Source organism: Tachypleus tridentatus, chromosome 10 (genome assembly GCF_004210375.1).
Source record: "Tachypleus tridentatus isolate NWPU-2018 chromosome 10, ASM421037v1, whole genome shotgun sequence".
Classification (NCBI taxonomy): domain Eukaryota; kingdom Metazoa; phylum Arthropoda; class Merostomata; order Xiphosura; family Limulidae; genus Tachypleus; species Tachypleus tridentatus.
In genome coordinates, this window is record NC_134834.1 from 96,309,842 (window position 1) to 96,328,832 (window position 18,991).

Here is an 18,991-nt window from a genome sequence, read left to right on the forward strand (position 1 = left end):
TACGAATAAAGATAAAAATAGCAAAATTTAATGTTTATCCCAAAGAAAGAAATCATTAAAAGTTACTTACCATTCGACGAACTGACGGCACTCGATTCATTCCAGATCCTGGCGGAGGTTCGACACCAAGATGATCTTGAACCTGTCGTCTTCTACAAAAACTGCATTTCCATTCCTGAAGTAAAAATATATTTTTATGAAACACAAAGTAAATAAAGGGTTTTGGTAATTTCTCAAAGAAATTTGACAAAAAAATCAAAACAAACAGCAATACAGGGTTAGTTACTCGTTTCATTCCAAATTAACAACAATCACTCCTGCAAACTTTTTTCAATAATAATGTTCGTATTTTGTGTCTAGCTAAATAATATTTATGTGTATAAGTCTTTAAAATACATTTAATCGGAAAGTCTCCCTTTATTTGTTTTAGAATTTCGCACAAAGCTATCTGAGGGCTATCTGCTCTAGCCGTCTCTAATTCAGCAGTGTATGACTAGAGGGAAAGCAGCTAGTCATCACCACCCACCGCCAACTCTTGGGCTACGCTTTTACCAACGAATAGTGGGGTTGACCGAAATATTATAACGCCCACACGGCTGAAAGGGCGAACATTTTTTGGTGTACCGGAGATTCGAACCCGTGACCCTCAGATTACGAGTCGTGTACCTTAACCACCTGGCCAAGCTGGGTCCTATCATTTTGTCTTTAATTATTTATTGTATAGATAAACAGTTTGTAACACTTCTTATAGCTGTGTTAATCTATTTTGTGTTTGTGTTTCCTTTACCAGTCAAATTTATAAGGAATTACTTGTTTTCTCGAAAACATTTGCTACAAAGTTAGTAATTAAATAAGATTGATTTTTGAGGGCGTAATGAAAAACATATTACTAATCCTGAGATCACTGGCGTCACCTTTGTGTTAAAATAGTAAAGACAAGGCAGAAAACTATAGACACAGATATTAAGATTATGAAGTCAGAAATGCGTAAAAATATTTGTTTATTATGAATAAATAAGAACGTAAGCGTTTAGAAATGCACAATAATTTATTGGTCTTCTGAAAAGAGTGACCTTTATCACTGAAATATATAGTTTTTAACTGTGTAATCCACTTTTAACTTTATACAGTAAATTATTGTGCATTTTTAACCGTTAAAGTTCTCACTTATTTTTGTGGAATCTATGAACAGTTAAATTAAAATTTGTTAAAATACCGAAATGTTTTCTTTTATCATGTTAGGCTAAAATCAGTATTTTTACGAGTTTCGTTCTAGTAACAGTTGTACAACGTTTATTGACATGTCAAACATCAGAGCGTGGCTGAATCTTCAAAAATAAAATTATTTAAATAACAAAACAAGAAAACTCCTGATTCCAGTGGGATTGACCGTAACATTATAACGACCCAACGACTAAGAAGGCGAGCATGTTTGGCGGGAGTGGGATTAGAACCCGCGAACCTCAGATTAGGAGTCGAACGCCTTAAACCACGTGGCCATCAATGTACTGTTAATAGGATCGTTAAAATGTCTTATTTATTACCCAAAAGCCTTGTCAGTACATCAGCACACGGAAAGAATAGGCATAGCTGTGTCCAGTTACTATCTGCTTAACTAGACTATTGTGTAAGCATTTAAAAAAAATGGTTAAAGCCTTGATGGTTAAAAAAACAAACCGTGCATGTTGCTTTGTCAAAACAAAACCAAAAATCAACAACTTCGTTGCAAATACAACTCAGTAAAAATAGCTAAAATATAAACAAAATCATACATAATGACATACAACTCAGTAAAAACAGCATATAAACATCATAAATATTGTTTAGTAAAAGAGAAAAGAACATTGTAAATACTATTCATTAAAAAGAAACAAACGTAAAGTACCAAAGAGAAAAGAAAGAAAAAGTTGTACGCAGTACTCAATACGTACAAATACAAAAGATATAAAGTAATATTAATTAAATACACAGTGCCCAAACCTGAAGGCTGTCGGTAGTGTCTCCAGAGTAGGAAGCACAGTCTTCGCACACGTTCTGTCCACATTCGTCACACTCCTTGTTTTGTTCGCCATCAGAAATATTCTTCAGACATATTCGACAATTTTCTCTTGGAGAAGCCGTCTGAATCACAGGTTCTGATGGTCTAGGCAGACTTATAAAAAAAAATTGTATTAAATTGTTTTCTTGGACTCAGAACTAAAAAAAAAAATGATTTCGTTTCTCGAATAAAATCGATAAATCACATCAAAAAATCTCGTGATAAACCTCGCTATTAAAATCATAGAGATATACCATAAGAAGAAATGTACAGAGACGGGTGGTAATGAAATTGGAAGCTCAGGTTTTTTTTTGTTATTTTTGCAAAATTGAAGGATTGCAGAATATAACATAAGAGAAAATACCAAACTGTTAGTGACTACAAATATATTAAGATAGCTCGCAATCATCGTAACGTTTTCTTCACGGTACTCACAACAAAATATTGTAGAACAGTTCAATATTAAAAGTAAAAACGTTATTAGAATACGTCTAAAACGTTTCCATGAAAAATACAACGTATTTTACGAAAACGTTTTTGTACCCTGACTAGATCGATGTTTAACATTAATTGAATTTCTGAAGAACCTGTCATGGCGAAATTACTTTGTTTTCTGAATTTCGCGCAAAGTTTCACGAGGGCTATCTGCGCTAGCCGTTTCTAATTTAGCATCGTTAGATTAGAGGGAAGGCAGCTAGTCATCACCACCCGCCACCAATTCATGTGCTACGTCAACAAAAAACAAATGTATTTGAGACGACGATTGGAAAGCACAAACCTCGGATTCCGAGATTCCTGTTCGACATTATCATTTTTATGCCATATCTTCTGAAGAACAGACCTTTCCTGTGGCGTTAGACGTGACGTCACTGTTTTCCTTGTTTTGCCAGAAGTCGTTTGTTCTCTAGCAACAGACATCTCGTGAAGACCTGTTGTTACTGTTTGTTTCAACATGTTCATTGGACCAGAAGATTCTCCAGTTTCCTCCCTAGATGGCTTCACTATCTGAGAAATTTTAAACAAAAATAGATTTCATTTCTAACTCGGTTTTGCTATTTTTAATGAATTTGTGTGTTTTTCACTCACAAGAAAACAGTGTAAAAGTTCCCTCTGGATACGCATAGTCTAGAATTTTGTGCGACTAGATGATTAGATTTAAAAAGTTAAATTTTCGCGTTAATCACGTTAACTTTAATTTAGTTAACGATAAGTCGTGTCTTTGTGAATAGAAATATAATTAATTAATTTAGCCTGAGAGAAATGTAACAGGTCAGAGTGGAAAACATCTAAAAATTACAGAAGTGCAGTAAAGTGGAGACCCATTATAAAATATTACACAAATAGATAAAATAATATCCAAATAAAGAATGAATTAATCCTGTTATTGTCATACCTTGATAAGTATCTGATTGTGATAAAGCAATAACTTCAATTGGGAATTTATAGAACGAAAACTAATATCGTTCTATTATTTCTGCATTCGGAATGAACGTCCGATTAAACATTTACAGCCTTCCTTTCAACGATGTATATTACTTATGGATTACATAGTTTCCACATAGATGAAGTAAGACATTACATGCAACTCTCTAACGGAAACAAACGTAACTTCTTTCATGCTCTACAGCTTACCTTCTTCATAAAAGACATCACGTTTGTCGAAATCATCTTGTTTATGATTTTCCGCTTTCCTTTTCTTTTAACTTTTTATTATCCAGGAATTTTCCGGTCAATAAACGAACATGTTGGCAAGAAAAGCCCTTATAAACCTTATATCATCCTCTCTAGGCAACCGTCGTCCCATCAATTATAAGCGCTTCTAATAAAGGATGAATGTATGCGTCTTCAAACGGTGTAATAAGGGTGGTATGTGCTATAACTGAGAGGCTGCAGACAGAAGTCTTCGAACGAGGTGTTTTCTTTAGAGCTGTGTGAAAACGAATATTGACTCTATATTTAAATATCTAAAAGTGCTTTCTGATTGGACATGATCCAAATAGCAGTTGAACTAGTTTATCTTTGATTGGTTCACTCTCTTTTCATAGCGCCATTTACTCGTACATAAAACTAAGGGTAAAACTTTTCACCAACTAGGCTTAGAAGCATATAACAAAGATAAGAGTTTTTGCTCTTGGACAATGAGAACCTTGCAGTTCGACTTTTGCTTACTTTAGAATGATTGCATAATTTTATAACTTTGAAAACAATAAGGTTTTTAATAACTACCAAATCACAAAATTTTACACACACGGTTTCCATTCCAATAGTTTTTTTTTCTATTATTACCTATTGTTTCTTTTCAAGTAAGACAAAAACACCAATAACAAAATCAACAACAAACGCGATAAGTTTGGAAAAAAATGAGTGATATAAGACACTTCTTCGTAAAAGGTAAAATTTTAAAAATAATTCGTAAGGTGATTTGAAAACTTATCACTTTGTATATTGTACAACACACTTGTTGTTTAAATGAAACATTTCTTGCTATATAAACAACATTATTTGTGTTTAACTTTCTGTTTTCGCCAAATTCAGTGAAACGCAATAGACAAAACATTGATACCTTTAACCTCCCCCCCCTACGGGCCCGGCATGGCCAAGTGGTTAAGGCACTCGACTCGTAATCCCAGGGTCGCGGGTTCGAATCCCAGTCACACCAAAAATGCTCCCCATTTCAGCCGTGAGGGCGTTATAATGTGATGGTCAATCCCACTATTCGTTAGTAAAAGAATAGCCCAAGAGTTGGCGGTGGGTAGTGATGACTAGCTGCCTTCCTTGCACTACTAAATTAAGGACAGCTAGCGCAAATAGCCCTCATGTAGCTTTGCGTGAAATTCAAAACACACCAAGCCCCCAAAATGGTGGCACAACAGTATGTCTGAAGACTTAGAACGCTGTAAACCAATTTTCGATATCCCTGGTTGTCAAAGCACAAATAGCCGATTGTGTAAGTTTTCGTTTTGTTTGCCTAAAGTTATTTATTTAAGCATTTATGTATTTCAACTTAAAATAGAGCAGGTAATAAGACACATTTTACTAATAGGTTGAAATGATTCTGAAATAGTACAGGATGTAATAAGTTTGATATTGCTACATTGATATAAAGTTACATTTAAACAAAATTATTTAAAATTATGGCAGTTTTGACAACAGTGGCAGCCTGGTCCGAAAACTAAAATGGCAAATAAATTAAAACCTAATGAACTTATTGAAAGGAGTACAAGAAACGTTTATACAAATTAACAACCATGAACCTACGACCGGACTAGCCTATTAATTAACGTGCCGGACTAGTTCCGAGGGCTCATTGATTTGTGTCCAGTTACCGCAAATTCATCACACTCTGTACTGTAGGACATAGTTACGTTATAAGAGTGACAGTAATCCCACTATTCAATCGAAGTAGCCCACTGAGTTGGTGACGGATTCTGTTAACTAGCTGACTCACTTGTTTGCTAGGGCATATAGCTTTTCTGTCGTTTTGTGAGAATGTCTCGGTTTGACTTATAGAAGTTAATGTTCGGTAACAAAACAAAACAGGTAACACATGACAGTTATTCCGTGTGTTTGTATTTGTCTTATAGCAAAGCCACATCGGACTATCTGCTGAGCCCACCGAGGGGAATCAAACCTCTGATTTTAGCGTTGCAAACCCGAAGACATTCCGCTGTACTAGCGTGGGCGGCATTTAGTTTGAAAAATATAAATGTTTATATGTGTAATACGTAAACTACATGAAAACCAGTCTAATTCAATTTACAGAGAACAAGACTTTCTCGCGTTTTACAATGTACTCGACCATAAAAACTGTTTAGTCAGGATTTGACATAAAAAAAGAATCTTAAATGCTAGTAGTTCTGGTCTCTTATTATATCAAAGATTTTATTCGACATTAAATTAAAAAATTATTTTTCAAATTCACTTGAGTGGAAAAAATTTTTGAATGAACAATATAAATATTCTATAGAATGGTGTAGAATGGCAAAGCTGACGAAACATCGAGGACTTTTAAGTTTCATAAAACTGGTAAAACGGCTTTTTATTGTCCATAATTTTCTTTGCGTTCCATTTAACTATTATTTATACTTTTCAAGCTAGTTCTGTTTGAGAACAAACTAAGAGAAAATTGAGTAAAAAGCATTTGCAGTAAACCGAAGTTTCACCACTTTCGTTGGTTTTGGAAAACCTGTTTCGCTAACTCAGACGTTTTGCACCACGTTTTGTATATCATGTACTGCACTTAAATGTAGTTTCACTCAGAGTTCTGGTTACTGTAAAACCTGCTTAACAGATGAGTTCTTCTGATGAATGAAATGTTGCTTAGTTATTTAAAGCAGAAGAAAACGGTTTTAAATGTTGTTTTTCACAGATTTGACAAGAAATGTATAAAAATTAAAATGAAGAAAAACATGACAGAAAGAAAAATGTTTGTGGTCATCGAGCGTGAATACAAATAATCTTCCAAGAAACAACTCCAGAAGACAAAACAAAACAACTTATAGTGAACATTGTGGTAGTTACACATTCGTAATAAATAACAAGAAGTCCAAAATAAAACAATGTATAGTTAGCATTGTGACAGTTGTAAATTCATTATAAACAACTAGAAGTCCAAAACAAAACCACATGAATGTTTATAGTAACAAAAATCATTCTCAACATTTTGATGTTCGAAACAAAAAAGACATACAAAGACAACCTGATGATACTACAAACAAACAAACATTATTATAAACAATTTGAAGTTCAAAAGAAAAAAAATATAAAGACAACCTGCTGATAGTAAAACAAAATAAACAATCATTATACGCAGCCATTTTAATAAAATTTATTCTTTATCTGTACAAAATAGGACGTTATTTGCAGTCTTGAAAGTCGAACGTGACTGTATTCAAGGGTCCGTGGTTTTCTTCGCCCTTTAGGACGGTGGTTGCGTTATAAGAGTGACTGTCAAATTCAGTTATTCAACCACACAAGAGTGTTTCAATGTTGGTGATTCAAGCTATTAACAAACTTTATTTCTCTTTTTAATTATGGACAGATATGAGCATAAAGAATTTTCGTGCAGCTTTGCCTGAAAGTTATAAATATTACTGCTACCACTGCATAAAGATTATGCTTTTGATGATTAAATCAGAAAGGTTTTACACCTAGCGTCAGGATCTAGGAAATTTTCTAAGAAATAAAAATATTTTTAGCCTCGCAAGTAGTTTTCTTTATTGTGTGGGGATTACCAATACATGTTTACTAAAAATACAAGAAAATCAGTTTATATAAAACTAATAAAGAAGTAAATATCAGCTAGTCATTATTTTCAATGTATTAGAATTTTACAGCAAATAAAATTTATGTAACGTATATAACATTAGTAGAGATGTATTTATATATAATAATCATGAGACTATTTATATTAATAAAAGGGTGTGTCTGTGGGCCTATGTGTGTGTGTGTGAATTTCATAACTCAAGGAGGAAAGACCTTGGAAGCCTAACATTTTGCAACCATACTAAGTGGATCTTGAGGGTGTGTATCTGGGTGTTATTACTTATCAATGTACACGCAAGCGAAAAGAAATAGTTCCGTATAGTAACGAAATGGTTCCTTAAATAACAACATTTAATAAATGAGAAAGCAAGTGCATTTTGGTAACAATGCGTTCCAGCAATGGCGTTTATGTCTTGTTGCTTAGCAACAAAAGAATATCCAAATATTGTTGTTAGTCCATGTACTGAAATTTGATTTTTTAATTTCGACTCGCTGATGAATTGAGAGGTTTGTGTTTTTATTTTAAAAAGTTGGTGATAAAACAGAAAATACAGAAAATTAAAAAAATGATTTAAGTTTAAAATCAATAGTGACGTAACGTGACACACACTGGCTTTCATATAGGTTAGGTAACGTGACGTATAGATAGTATAGTGGCATTTTGAATATATCAACCTAACAACCTGAGCGAAGCCAGGTACTTTCGTTAGTATGTTCATAAAAGTATTTTGAAAAATACAGTGCCCTGGCATAATAAAATGATCAGTCTTGTCTTAGATTTGACATTCATGATATCAGTCTGTAATACAAGCCCAAAACTGAACAAAAACAAATCCATCAACATCTGGTGGCTCCGTTTTTTTTCCATGTTCGAAAAGTTTCATGTTCAGTAGAGTTATGTATGTTACGAGTGTGGAAATATTGTATGTCTTTCGGACAAGGCAACTGGTTTTAGAGATACTCATATTTATACGTCAAGGCAATTAATTATAATTATAAAACAAACTTTCTTCAGTTTTTTATTGAACCATAATGATGTTATTATAAATTTAAGGACAAAACCTTTTATGTTAAACTAATTGAAGATAGTTTGTTTCGAATTTCGCGCAAAGCTACTCGAGGGCTATCAGTGCTAGCCGTCCCTAATTTAGCAGTGTAAGATTAGAGGGAAGGCAGCTAGTCATCACCACCCACCGCCAACTCTTGGGCTACTATTTTACCAACGAATAGTGGGATTGAACGTCACATTATAACGCCCTCATGGCTGTAAGGACGAACATGTTCAGTGCGACCGGGATTCGAACCCGCGACCCTCGGATTACGAGTTGAACGTCTCAATACGCTTGGCCATACCGGGGCCGATTGAAGATAGAGAATTAGAACATTTCAAACTACTTACAATAGAATTAATTGATACTCGAAAACTTATCAAGACAGAAAAAGAAGAGAAAAAATATGATGTTTATGTAATTAATAAACCAATCTTTTCAGTTATTTTAGTCTTTTACTGTATTCATATTTTATAATAGTCAGTGATCCCTTAAACATAAATAAATCGTTTAAAGTTTAACAAAACTGTTTCTCTTGTTCATCAATTAAGCCTTATTGTTTGACTTAAGATTTTAAAGGAAATTAGGCAGAAACTTGGACTACAGAGAGAATTATTTACCCGTGCGAATATTCATAGATTTTCATTATTAGATTTCCTACAGTAAAGTCATCTGCTATTTCTACAGATGGGTGAGTACGTCACGTTAAAACAATTTTGAATATACAAATTAGCAAGATACGTGACAACCACAACCGATAAAAAGTTATGATAAAGCGAAATGTATGTGTGTGTGTGCGTGTTTTCTTACAGCAAAGCCACAGTGGGCTATCTGCTGAGCCCACCGAGGGAAATGGAACCCCTGATTTTAGCGTTGCAAATTCGTAGACTTACCGCTGCACTAGCGGGGAGCGAAACGAAATGCATCGTAACCACTTCTATTTTGACATCGCTTGGTGGTTCATAGCTAGTGTGATGCCACTAGATCAGTGTTCCCGACCGTTTTTACAACAACAAAAAATGAGTGTTCGCGCTTCTTTCTAATAAATCTTAGCCCATTAAAATATTTTTATAAAATGAAAATTCTTATGATTTAATTTTAACAAATATAGGAATGAAACCCCCGAACCTTTCTGTCAGCTTTAAAGTGTACTACATTTGAATTTTAAAAATGCTTACTGGGGACGGTAACGCTCAGATTGAGAAACACTACAGTTAAGATTGGTCACTTTAGTAACTGTTCTTTTAAAAATGCTTACTGGGGACGGTAACGCTCAGATTGAGAAACACTACACTTAAGATTGGTCACTTTAGTAACTGTCCTTTTAAAAATGCTCACTGGGGACGGTAACGCTCAGATTGAAAAACACCACACTTAAGATTGGTCACTTTAGTAACTGTCCTTTTAAAAATGCTTACTGGGGACGGTAACGCTCAGATTGAAAAATACTACACTTAAGATTGGTCACTTTAGTAACTGTCCTTTTAAAAATGCTTACTGGAGACGGTAACGCTCAGATTGAGAAACACCACACTTAAGATTGGTCACTTTAGTAACTGTCCTTTTAAAAATGCTTACTGGGGACGGTAACGCTCAGATTGAGAAACACTACACTTAAGATTGGTCACTTTAGTAACTGTCCTTTTAAAAATGCTTACTGGGGACGGTAACGCTCAGATTGAGAAACACCACACTTAAGATTGGTCACTTTAGTAACTGTCCTTTTAAAAACGCTTACTGGGGACGGTAACGCTCAGATTGAGAAACACTACAGTTAAGATTGGTCACTTTAGTAACTGTCCTTTCAAAAATGCTTACTGGGGACGGTAACGCTCAGATTGAGAAACACTACAGTTAAGATTGGTCACTTTAGTAACTGTCCTTTTAAAAATGCTTACTGGGGACGGTAACGCTCAGATTGAGAAACACTACACTTAAGATTGATCACTTTAGTAACTGTCCTTTTAAAAATGCTTACTGGGGACGGTAACGCTCAGATTGAGAAACACTACACTTAAGATTGGTTATTTTAGTAACTGTCCTTTTAAAAATGCTTACTGGGGACGGTAACGCTCAGATTGAGAAACACCACACTTAAGATTGGTCACTTTAGTAACTGTCCTTTTAAAAATGCTTACTGGGGACGGTAACGCTCAGATTGAAAAACACTACACTTAAGATTGGTCACTTTAGTAACTGTCCTTTTAAAAATGCTTACTGGGGACGGTAACGCTCAGATTGAGAAACACCACACTTAAGATTGGTCACTTTAGTAACTGTCCTTTTAAAACGCTTACTGGGGACGGTAACGCTCAGATTGAGAAACACTACAGTTAAGATTGGTCACTTTAGTAACTGTCCTTTCAAAAATGCTTACTGGGGACGGTAACGCTCAGATTGAGAAACACTACAGTTAAGATTGGTCACTTTAGTAACTGTCCTTTTAAAAATGCTTACTGGGGACGGTAACGCTCAGATTGAGAAACACTACACTTAAGATTGATCACTTTAGTAACTGTCCTTTTAAAAATGCTTACTGGGGACGGTAACGCTCAGATTGAGAAACACTACACTTAAGATTGGTCATTTTAGTAACTGTCCTTTTAAAAATGCTTACTGGGGACGGTAACGCTCAGATTGAGAAACACTACACTTAAGATTGGTCACTTTAGTAACTGTCCTTTCAAAAATGCTTACTGGGGACGGTAACGCTCAGATTGAGAAACACTACACTTAAGATTGGTCACTTTAGTAACTGTCCTTTCCGACACAAGATATTCGTGCACTCACAATCATAAACCTGTATTCAGATCGGTAGAGTTAGAGTTTTTAAAAGGTGTATCAGTTATATTTAATGGAATTGGGAGGTAGGGAGAAATATGAATCAGCTTAGAGATCTACGAAAAAGATCTACAACAAATTGTACACTAACCCTTGTTGACATGTCTTGTAACTGGTGAGAATCCATGAACCAAGATCACTGGTAAAATCTGTTCACTTACCCCAGGTAACTGTGAGTAGCATGATCAAGAAAGAACGGAAAAAAGCGAAATAAGTCGCGTGCACTCAAGCTGCTTCATGACATATCCATTCAAATGTATCATACTTTAAGTAAATTGAAAATGAATTAAAATATTTATGCTATTTCACATGAATTTACCAGACTCATCGTTATATATTTCTTGGAAATCGTTCTTAAACACTAGAATAATTATGGAAAACCTTCCCAAAATAATGATGTCCTTTGGAGATGACGCTGAAGGATTATTGTCAAGATGCACGGTCGTCAGTTAAATAGGACCGATCGTGAAGACATGGACTGTAACGACGTAGTGAGGCTCCAAAATTGTTTTAATATGACGTAGTCAACCTCTGTACGTTATTATAATTTTCAAGAGGTTTCATAAAGCAGCAATGTTTTAATCACTAGTCAATCAGAAAAATATGAGTACTATGTTTACAAATCTTTTCATACGTCTGGCTGATTGAAGTGAACGAATGTTATCTCGAGCAAACATGTTTATGGAAAGTTTCAAATGGTAATACATACGGTTCAGCCATTTCCATTTATATGAAACGCGTATGGCTTAAAAACTTATCCAATATGGCGTACACACCTCCTTTTATAACAGTTATTACTAATTTGCCCAAGCGTATCTAACTGTATACAGATAGGTTTTACAACATCTACGGGCTGGTATGAAAACATTTCAAATTAAGTTCAATTTATTTAGAATTAGCAATAAATTAGGGTTATATTTTGTCCTTTGTATTAAAAGTACTTTTTAAATATGTGATTTTTCTTTCACTGTCACTGATGTTTGTTTCATCAAAGAAGTTGATAAACATTTTGTTTTATCAATGAGGATTCTTATAGAACAACTAAGTTTGAAAGTAACTTTCGAATACCACTCTATTCAGTTACGGTCGTAAACATTCTGTTAATCCATAGTTATCACTAACTGGAAAAACAGAAGATGAAAGGACGAGCATATTTGATGCGACGGGTATTCCAACTCGCGACCCTCGGATTAAGAGTTGAGCGCCCCAAACCACCTGGTGATGCTGCGTCATCAAAGCTGAAGAAATATATATATATATGTATTTTAAAGCTATCTTGTCAATCAATGTGAGGTAATAAAAACTTCGTTTTGCAATATTCCATAGCTTGGAATACAGTGGAATACTTGGAATACAGTGCTTATACAACTGCATGAAGGACAACTCGAATTTAACTCTTAATCTAATTATAATTACTGAAGTTTTTTGGTTTTTGGAATTTCGCACAAAGCTACTCGAGGGCTATCTGCGCTAGCTGTTCCTAATTTAGCAGTGTAAGACTAGAGGGAAGGCAGCTAGTCATCACCACCCACCGCCAACTCTTGGGTTACTCTTTTACCAACGAATAGTGGGATTGACCGTCACATTATAACGCCCCCACGGCTGGGAGGGCGAACATGTTTGGCGCGACCGGGATGCGAACCTGCGACCCTCAGATTACGAGTCGCACGCGTTAACACGCTTGGCCATGCCAGGCCAATATAATTAATGAAACAATAGAAATTGGCATGAAAACTATCGGAGATATACGATTGTTATAAAACGCTTCGTTTTGAGTAAAATTTAAAAAAAGAATTTGTTTTATACATAATTCAGTAACTGGTTTATTACAAAACACGTGTGTGTACTTCATGAGTAACATGGGTAGGCACAGTCAGATGTTGGCAGCTGTTGGGCAATATTTTGGCTGTTAAATATGTTTACTGTTAAAATGGCAATCATTTGTTTATGGTCACATTAATTGATTCTTGAACCATTTATTTATTTTCGTAATGGAACAGAGATTCCCTCGTTGGGATCTGTTTAATTAAACGTTCATCCGTTACACCCACACTTAATTGAAAGTCACAAACACCGAACGTTTCATATCCTTATACCTTAACCACAGACTCAAAATAATAGCTTTAAGAAAAATTTAGTATTTTATTTTAACAAAATTTTCTCGATCGAAGATGAAAATTCATATTATGAACATAAATTATATACATAACACTTGTGAATTTCCTACGTATGTATATATGTAATAACCGTTCGAAGACGACGTTATATCTAGCAGTTTTAAATGATAAATGAATAACCGTATTAATACGTAAAGGCAACGATTCTCTAGGCTATTCTTGCAAATGCAAGTGCTGGTAGTTCAATAATTAAGGTAAGGTTTTGATTACGAAAAATCAACAAGAACATCGACAAAGCCCAAAGCGTTAACTTGTACGTTAGTGTACGTTCATTATATCCGATCGTGGAAGTACGGGTTTATATAATTTATGTATTTTTGATATCGCACTGAGCAAAATCCAATTCTTAAAAATATTAAGGTGTTTCCCCTGTTTTATTATTATTTCATTTTATCTAGTGTGGATAAAATATTATTTACGCCTTCGTGTTCTATTCGTTTTTAACCACTGTCAGTACAGTTTGTGTTTTTTTATAGCAAAGCCACATCAGGCTATTTGCTGAGTCTACCGAGAGGAATCGAATCCCTGATTTTAGTGTTGTAAATCCGTAGACTTAGAGCTGCACAGGGCCCGGCATGGCCGAGTGTGTTAAGGCGTACGACTCGTAATCTGAGGGTCGCGCGTTCGCATCCCCGTCGCGCCAAACATGCTCGCCCATTGCAGTCGTGGAGGCGTTATAATGTGACGGTCAGTCCCACTATTCGTTGGTAAAAGAGTAGCTCGAGAGTTGGCGGTGGGTGATGATGACTAACTGCCTTCCCTCTAGACTTACACTGCTAAATTAGGGATGATTAGCGCAGATAATCCTCGTGTAGTTTTGCGCGACATTCAAGTTAAATCCACGAAGGTTAAGAAACCTTTACTATTTTAAAAGGACGTATGTCATTGCTTTCATTATATTTCGTCCGTCGGTGGCTCAGCAGTTCGTCTGACGACGTATAATCATTTTTGATACACCAGATGGCGGACTTCAAATAGCTCATTGTGTAATTTTGTGTTTAGTAGCAAACAAACAATAATATCACAGTGGTTTTTTTTTTTCAGAGTATTGAATTTCGATTTCAAGACGTTTGTTTGACTAAAGACTTTTTCCTCTCTATCTGAAATAACTGACGCTACCAAAAAATCAGAAAATATAATAAAATGCTTATGTTTTCTACAACTAACGAGAGTCTTATATTTTCTCTATTACAAAACATTATGCTCAGTGTAACATTTAAACGTGAACAAATGGCTTTAAAAAAACTTGCAACTTTTTAACTTGGATTAAGATGTTAAAGCAAGTGTTATTAGAACGAGGTCCAAACACTAATTGTGTTGCATATAAAAAACAGGATTTTTGCTATGACTTCTTTATCACAATCTTCGAGTCGCGGATCAAATTTCTCAACCAAATATGCTCGTTCACTCTGCCCCGGAAACATGTTAATATGTAACGGTCAATCCCATTATTTGCTGGCAAAGTGTAGTTCAAGAGTTAGAGGTTAGTGGTGTTGAATAGATGATTTTCCTCTAGTCTATCACCTTAAAATTAGGGTCGGCTAGCGCAGATAGCCCTCGTGTAGCTTTGCGCAAAATTTAAAAGAAAACAAACATGTAAAGGACAAATGGATAAAGATTAGAATGTGAGAAAGATATCTAAAGAACTACAACACAGTGTAGTAGTGATACACCATTTATCAGATTTGAATTCTCTTTTTATTCTCGCAAGGTTTATACTTGGGTATGTATAGAACAGTTCAGACCATAAGCTGTAGATAATGTTCAGGATGTATTCTGCATTCATAAAAAACTAATAAATAAATAAGTATAATATATATATAGCAAAATAAGTTACGACAACACACACACACACATATGTAAACATGTTGTCTTTAAAGAGTGAAAGCTTTGAAACAATATTCTGGTTGTCTTACTGTAACATTTTCCATCGTGTTAATGAATTTTGACCTTATGGTTGTGTGTAAAGTTTTGTCTTAGTTTTCATCCATTAAAGAGATTCATACATTATTCATTATAATATTTACACTTAACGTATATGACAAACTGGAATGACAAATAGCGTGAGTACGGAACTTGCGGGGTTCTAGATCCAGTTTCAATCTCCAAGCCACTTACTCGTAATTGGAGATGGAATTTCATCCTGAGAAGATATCCAAGTTGAGTGGAAGCTAATCACGTATAATTTGTACCTAGTGAATGTTTGATTGTGACATTGTGCCTCAAGAAAACTGAATTAATCTTTACCAGTTATACTTATAATTAAACGTATTTTAAAAGATTAGAATGATCTGTAACTTCGACAAAAGTTACTGTGGCGGGCATCTACTGCTCGCCTAGTACCGTGTTAGATGTAAATCTATTGAATATATTGTATAATAGCAACTGTAATCTTATTATTATCGGCGACCTAAACAGTAAACATATAGCATTCAACTGTCGTTGCTCAAACGCAAATGGCAAATTACTTTATCAATTTCTGGACGAATCAAACATGACTTTATTAAACGATGCAACACCGACACATATCTCGTACGCACATGGCACCAGTGAAATACTGGACCTATGCCTGTGTTCGTGAAATATGAGTCGCAAATTCGTAAATTTTCATGTTGGTCACGATATAGATAGTGACCACCTTCCAGTTTGGTGTATCTTCAATCTCACCCCCCACTTAAATAAAATTATAGTGAGAGACCAACTGAACTACAAAAAAGCTAATTGGCCAGTTTTCCAAACTATATTAAATGAAACCTTACCTCAGAAGTACTACATATTGCCGCGGACGCATCAGATATAGATGCATACTGTCATATCATCTCTGAGTGTCTAAAACATGCAGCCAACAGTTCGATACCGAAACAAAACACTTCACAACAACTCATTCATGGCAACCACATAAAGATATAATACACTTAATTAAAACAGACGTATACTCCGCAGACAGTACATTCAAAATCAGAAACCCACACTTAAAACTCAGATAAACACAATAAGAAATAAAATACGAAACTTAATCAGACAACAGAAACAAGAAAACTGGGACACCTTCTGTTCCGATCTAAATCATAAAACTGATCCTAAACAATTCTGGACACATTTGAAAGATTTACAAACACAGGAACAACAAACACAGTATATCCACCACTGGAACTGGATGGAGAAACAGCATACACTAACACAGAAAAAGCCGAGATATTTAAAAAACACCTAGAAAACACGTTCAAAACACATCATGAACCAGACATGAACAGATACTTTTATAATACAGTCACAAACTTTATTGACCAAAACAGAACATTTTTACACCTAAATTTCCAGTCAACAATATTACACACCAAGAAAAAAACAAAAGACTGGAGCACTCATCAACTGGTAAAACATATCACTGTTACAGAAGTAGTAACTGCTATTAAAACACACAAAAACAAAGCTCCTGGAGAAGATGGTATTCAAGCTATCCTCCTAAAACAAGGCACTCAGAGATTATATGAACACCTAACAGCGTTATTTAATCTCTCACTATCAACTGGATATATCCCCGTTTCTTGGAAGGAAGCAATAGTATTAATGTTCCAGAAAGAAGGAAAGTCAGCGAATAAACCAAACAACTACCGCCCGATTAAGCAACCAGTTGTATTGGCAAAGTATTAGAGAGGATAATTAGTAATCGTCTGTCAGTTTACTTAGAAGAAAATTCAAAATTACCAGAAATTCAAAACGGATTTCGAAAAACCGCCAAACTACAGACCACCTGATTCGACTTACAGAATCAATTACCGACAGCTTCAACAAAAGAATGCACTGTAGCTTGCTTTCTCGACATTGAGAAAGCATTTGACACAGTGTGGCATAACAACTTAAGACATAGATTGCTTGAAATGGCATTACCCAGGAAACTATTCGCTGGCTGTCCAACTTCCTGGATAACAGAATGTGTAAAGTAAATGTAAATGGGGCCCACTCAGGGTCCTTTTCACCCAAGCAGGAGTCCCGCAGGGAAGGGGTTGTTAGCCCTATATTATTTATCATGTACGTGAGTAATATGCCTCTGTCGGACCTAAATTTAGGTTATGCATCACAGTTCGCTGACGATGTAGCAGTCTGGAAAAGTGCCCCACTCCGTCAATAGCAGCAACGAACCTACAACCAGTCCTAAATAACATCGAAGAATACTGCCAGAAATACAGAATCAAAATTAATATTCCAAAAACCCAAGTCATAGTATTCAGCAGACTGAATAAGCTGAAAAAAGATCCACCAAAACTCTATATGAATGGATCACTTTTACTGACTGCTACTTCTGCTAAATTTCTAGGTCTAACCTATGACTCAAAATTAACGTGGCTACCACATATTAAAAATGTACTGATACGAATCTGGAAAAGAGCAAACTATGCAAGAAGTCTTTCAGGTAAAATCAAGGAACATCACCAGACAACATACTTAAAATCTACAAAACGTACATTAGACCAACAATAGAATATGCATCACCTGCCTGGATTAACATAGCACCCACACATGTACAGAAACTTCAACGTATACAAAATTCTGTACTAACTTCAGCATATAAAGTACCACGTAGCACCTCAACCACATTCATGCACAAGTATGCAAACATAGATACAATAGCTGAAAGACTCTTGCATAATTCTCTAAAATATTTCAATAAGAATTGGCACAAAATGACTTAATGTGTGATCTCGACAGATATCACGTACATGATGTAAATGGTACTAAATACCTCTCCCCTTTTAACATATATTTAAGAAATGTAACACAAGCTGGCCACTATGCACTAGACACTTAGTCCTTGATTCTTTTTATTTTTATAATTATTATTTTCTTTTTTTAATCATTATTATTATTTTTATTTTCTTCTCTTTTTTGAATTATTATTCAAGTATTGAATAATAATAATTATTATTACTTTCTTTTCTGTGTGAGTGGTTGTGTTACTACAAGTAGTAGTAGCATTCTCTCAATCGAGAAAAAGGAGAAAAAATACAAAAAAAATATATATATATGAAAATACAAAAAAAAAAAATTAAATGGAAAAAAAAAAAAAAAAAACTTCTTGTTCGTCCATGCATGGACTGAGCCCTGAAATGGACCTGAGTATGATGTTATACTTTTACTCTGGCCCAAAGCTTTAAAAAAAAAAACAACCCTAAGACAGACGCTATAATCGTTCGGGAGGGAGGAAGAGGTCAAATGTACCTGACCCTCCTGGGTATTTAACAACATCAATACCCAAATACCCACACAGTCAAACTTCGACAAAAGTAAAACCTGTGTGTTATTATTATGAGTGCTACACAAAGAGAGGAAACACGGTAGAAAGGATCGTTGTTTGTTTAATAAACCTTCCTATGTGCAACCTCACAAGTTATAATTAAACGTATTTTAAAAGATTGGAAGGGTCTGTAACTTCGACAAAAGTAGAACTGTGTGTTACTATCTAAACTAACGAATAACATGCCATACCCTCTAGTTATATTCACGTATACAAATCGCTACACTTCTTAATTACTTCAATGTAAAGAGCTAACCAACAGTAATATAAAACTAACCAGTTCCCACTACATGGTTAACTCAGGGAATTACACTTTGATGTCTAT

The 18,991-nt window shown here is 35.0% G+C and overlaps 1 protein-coding gene across 1 annotated transcript in view; it reads right to left on the reverse strand.

The window, feature by feature from the left end:
• The window catches only part of LOC143229911 (uncharacterized), a 169,442-nt gene that overhangs the window by 90,771 nt on the left and 59,680 nt on the right, over positions 1 to 18,991 (reverse strand). The window contains exons 2-5 of the mRNA XM_076462781.1: positions 3,671 to 3,965; positions 2,817 to 3,043; positions 1,981 to 2,152; positions 71 to 175 (exon numbers count right to left, since the gene is read on the reverse strand). Of these exons, the coding sequence (XP_076318896.1) occupies positions 71 to 175; positions 1,981 to 2,152; positions 2,817 to 3,043; positions 3,671 to 3,706 (540 nt within the window). The 5' untranslated portion in view covers positions 3,707 to 3,965. The remainder of the gene's footprint in view (positions 1 to 70; positions 176 to 1,980; positions 2,153 to 2,816; positions 3,044 to 3,670; positions 3,966 to 18,991) is intronic.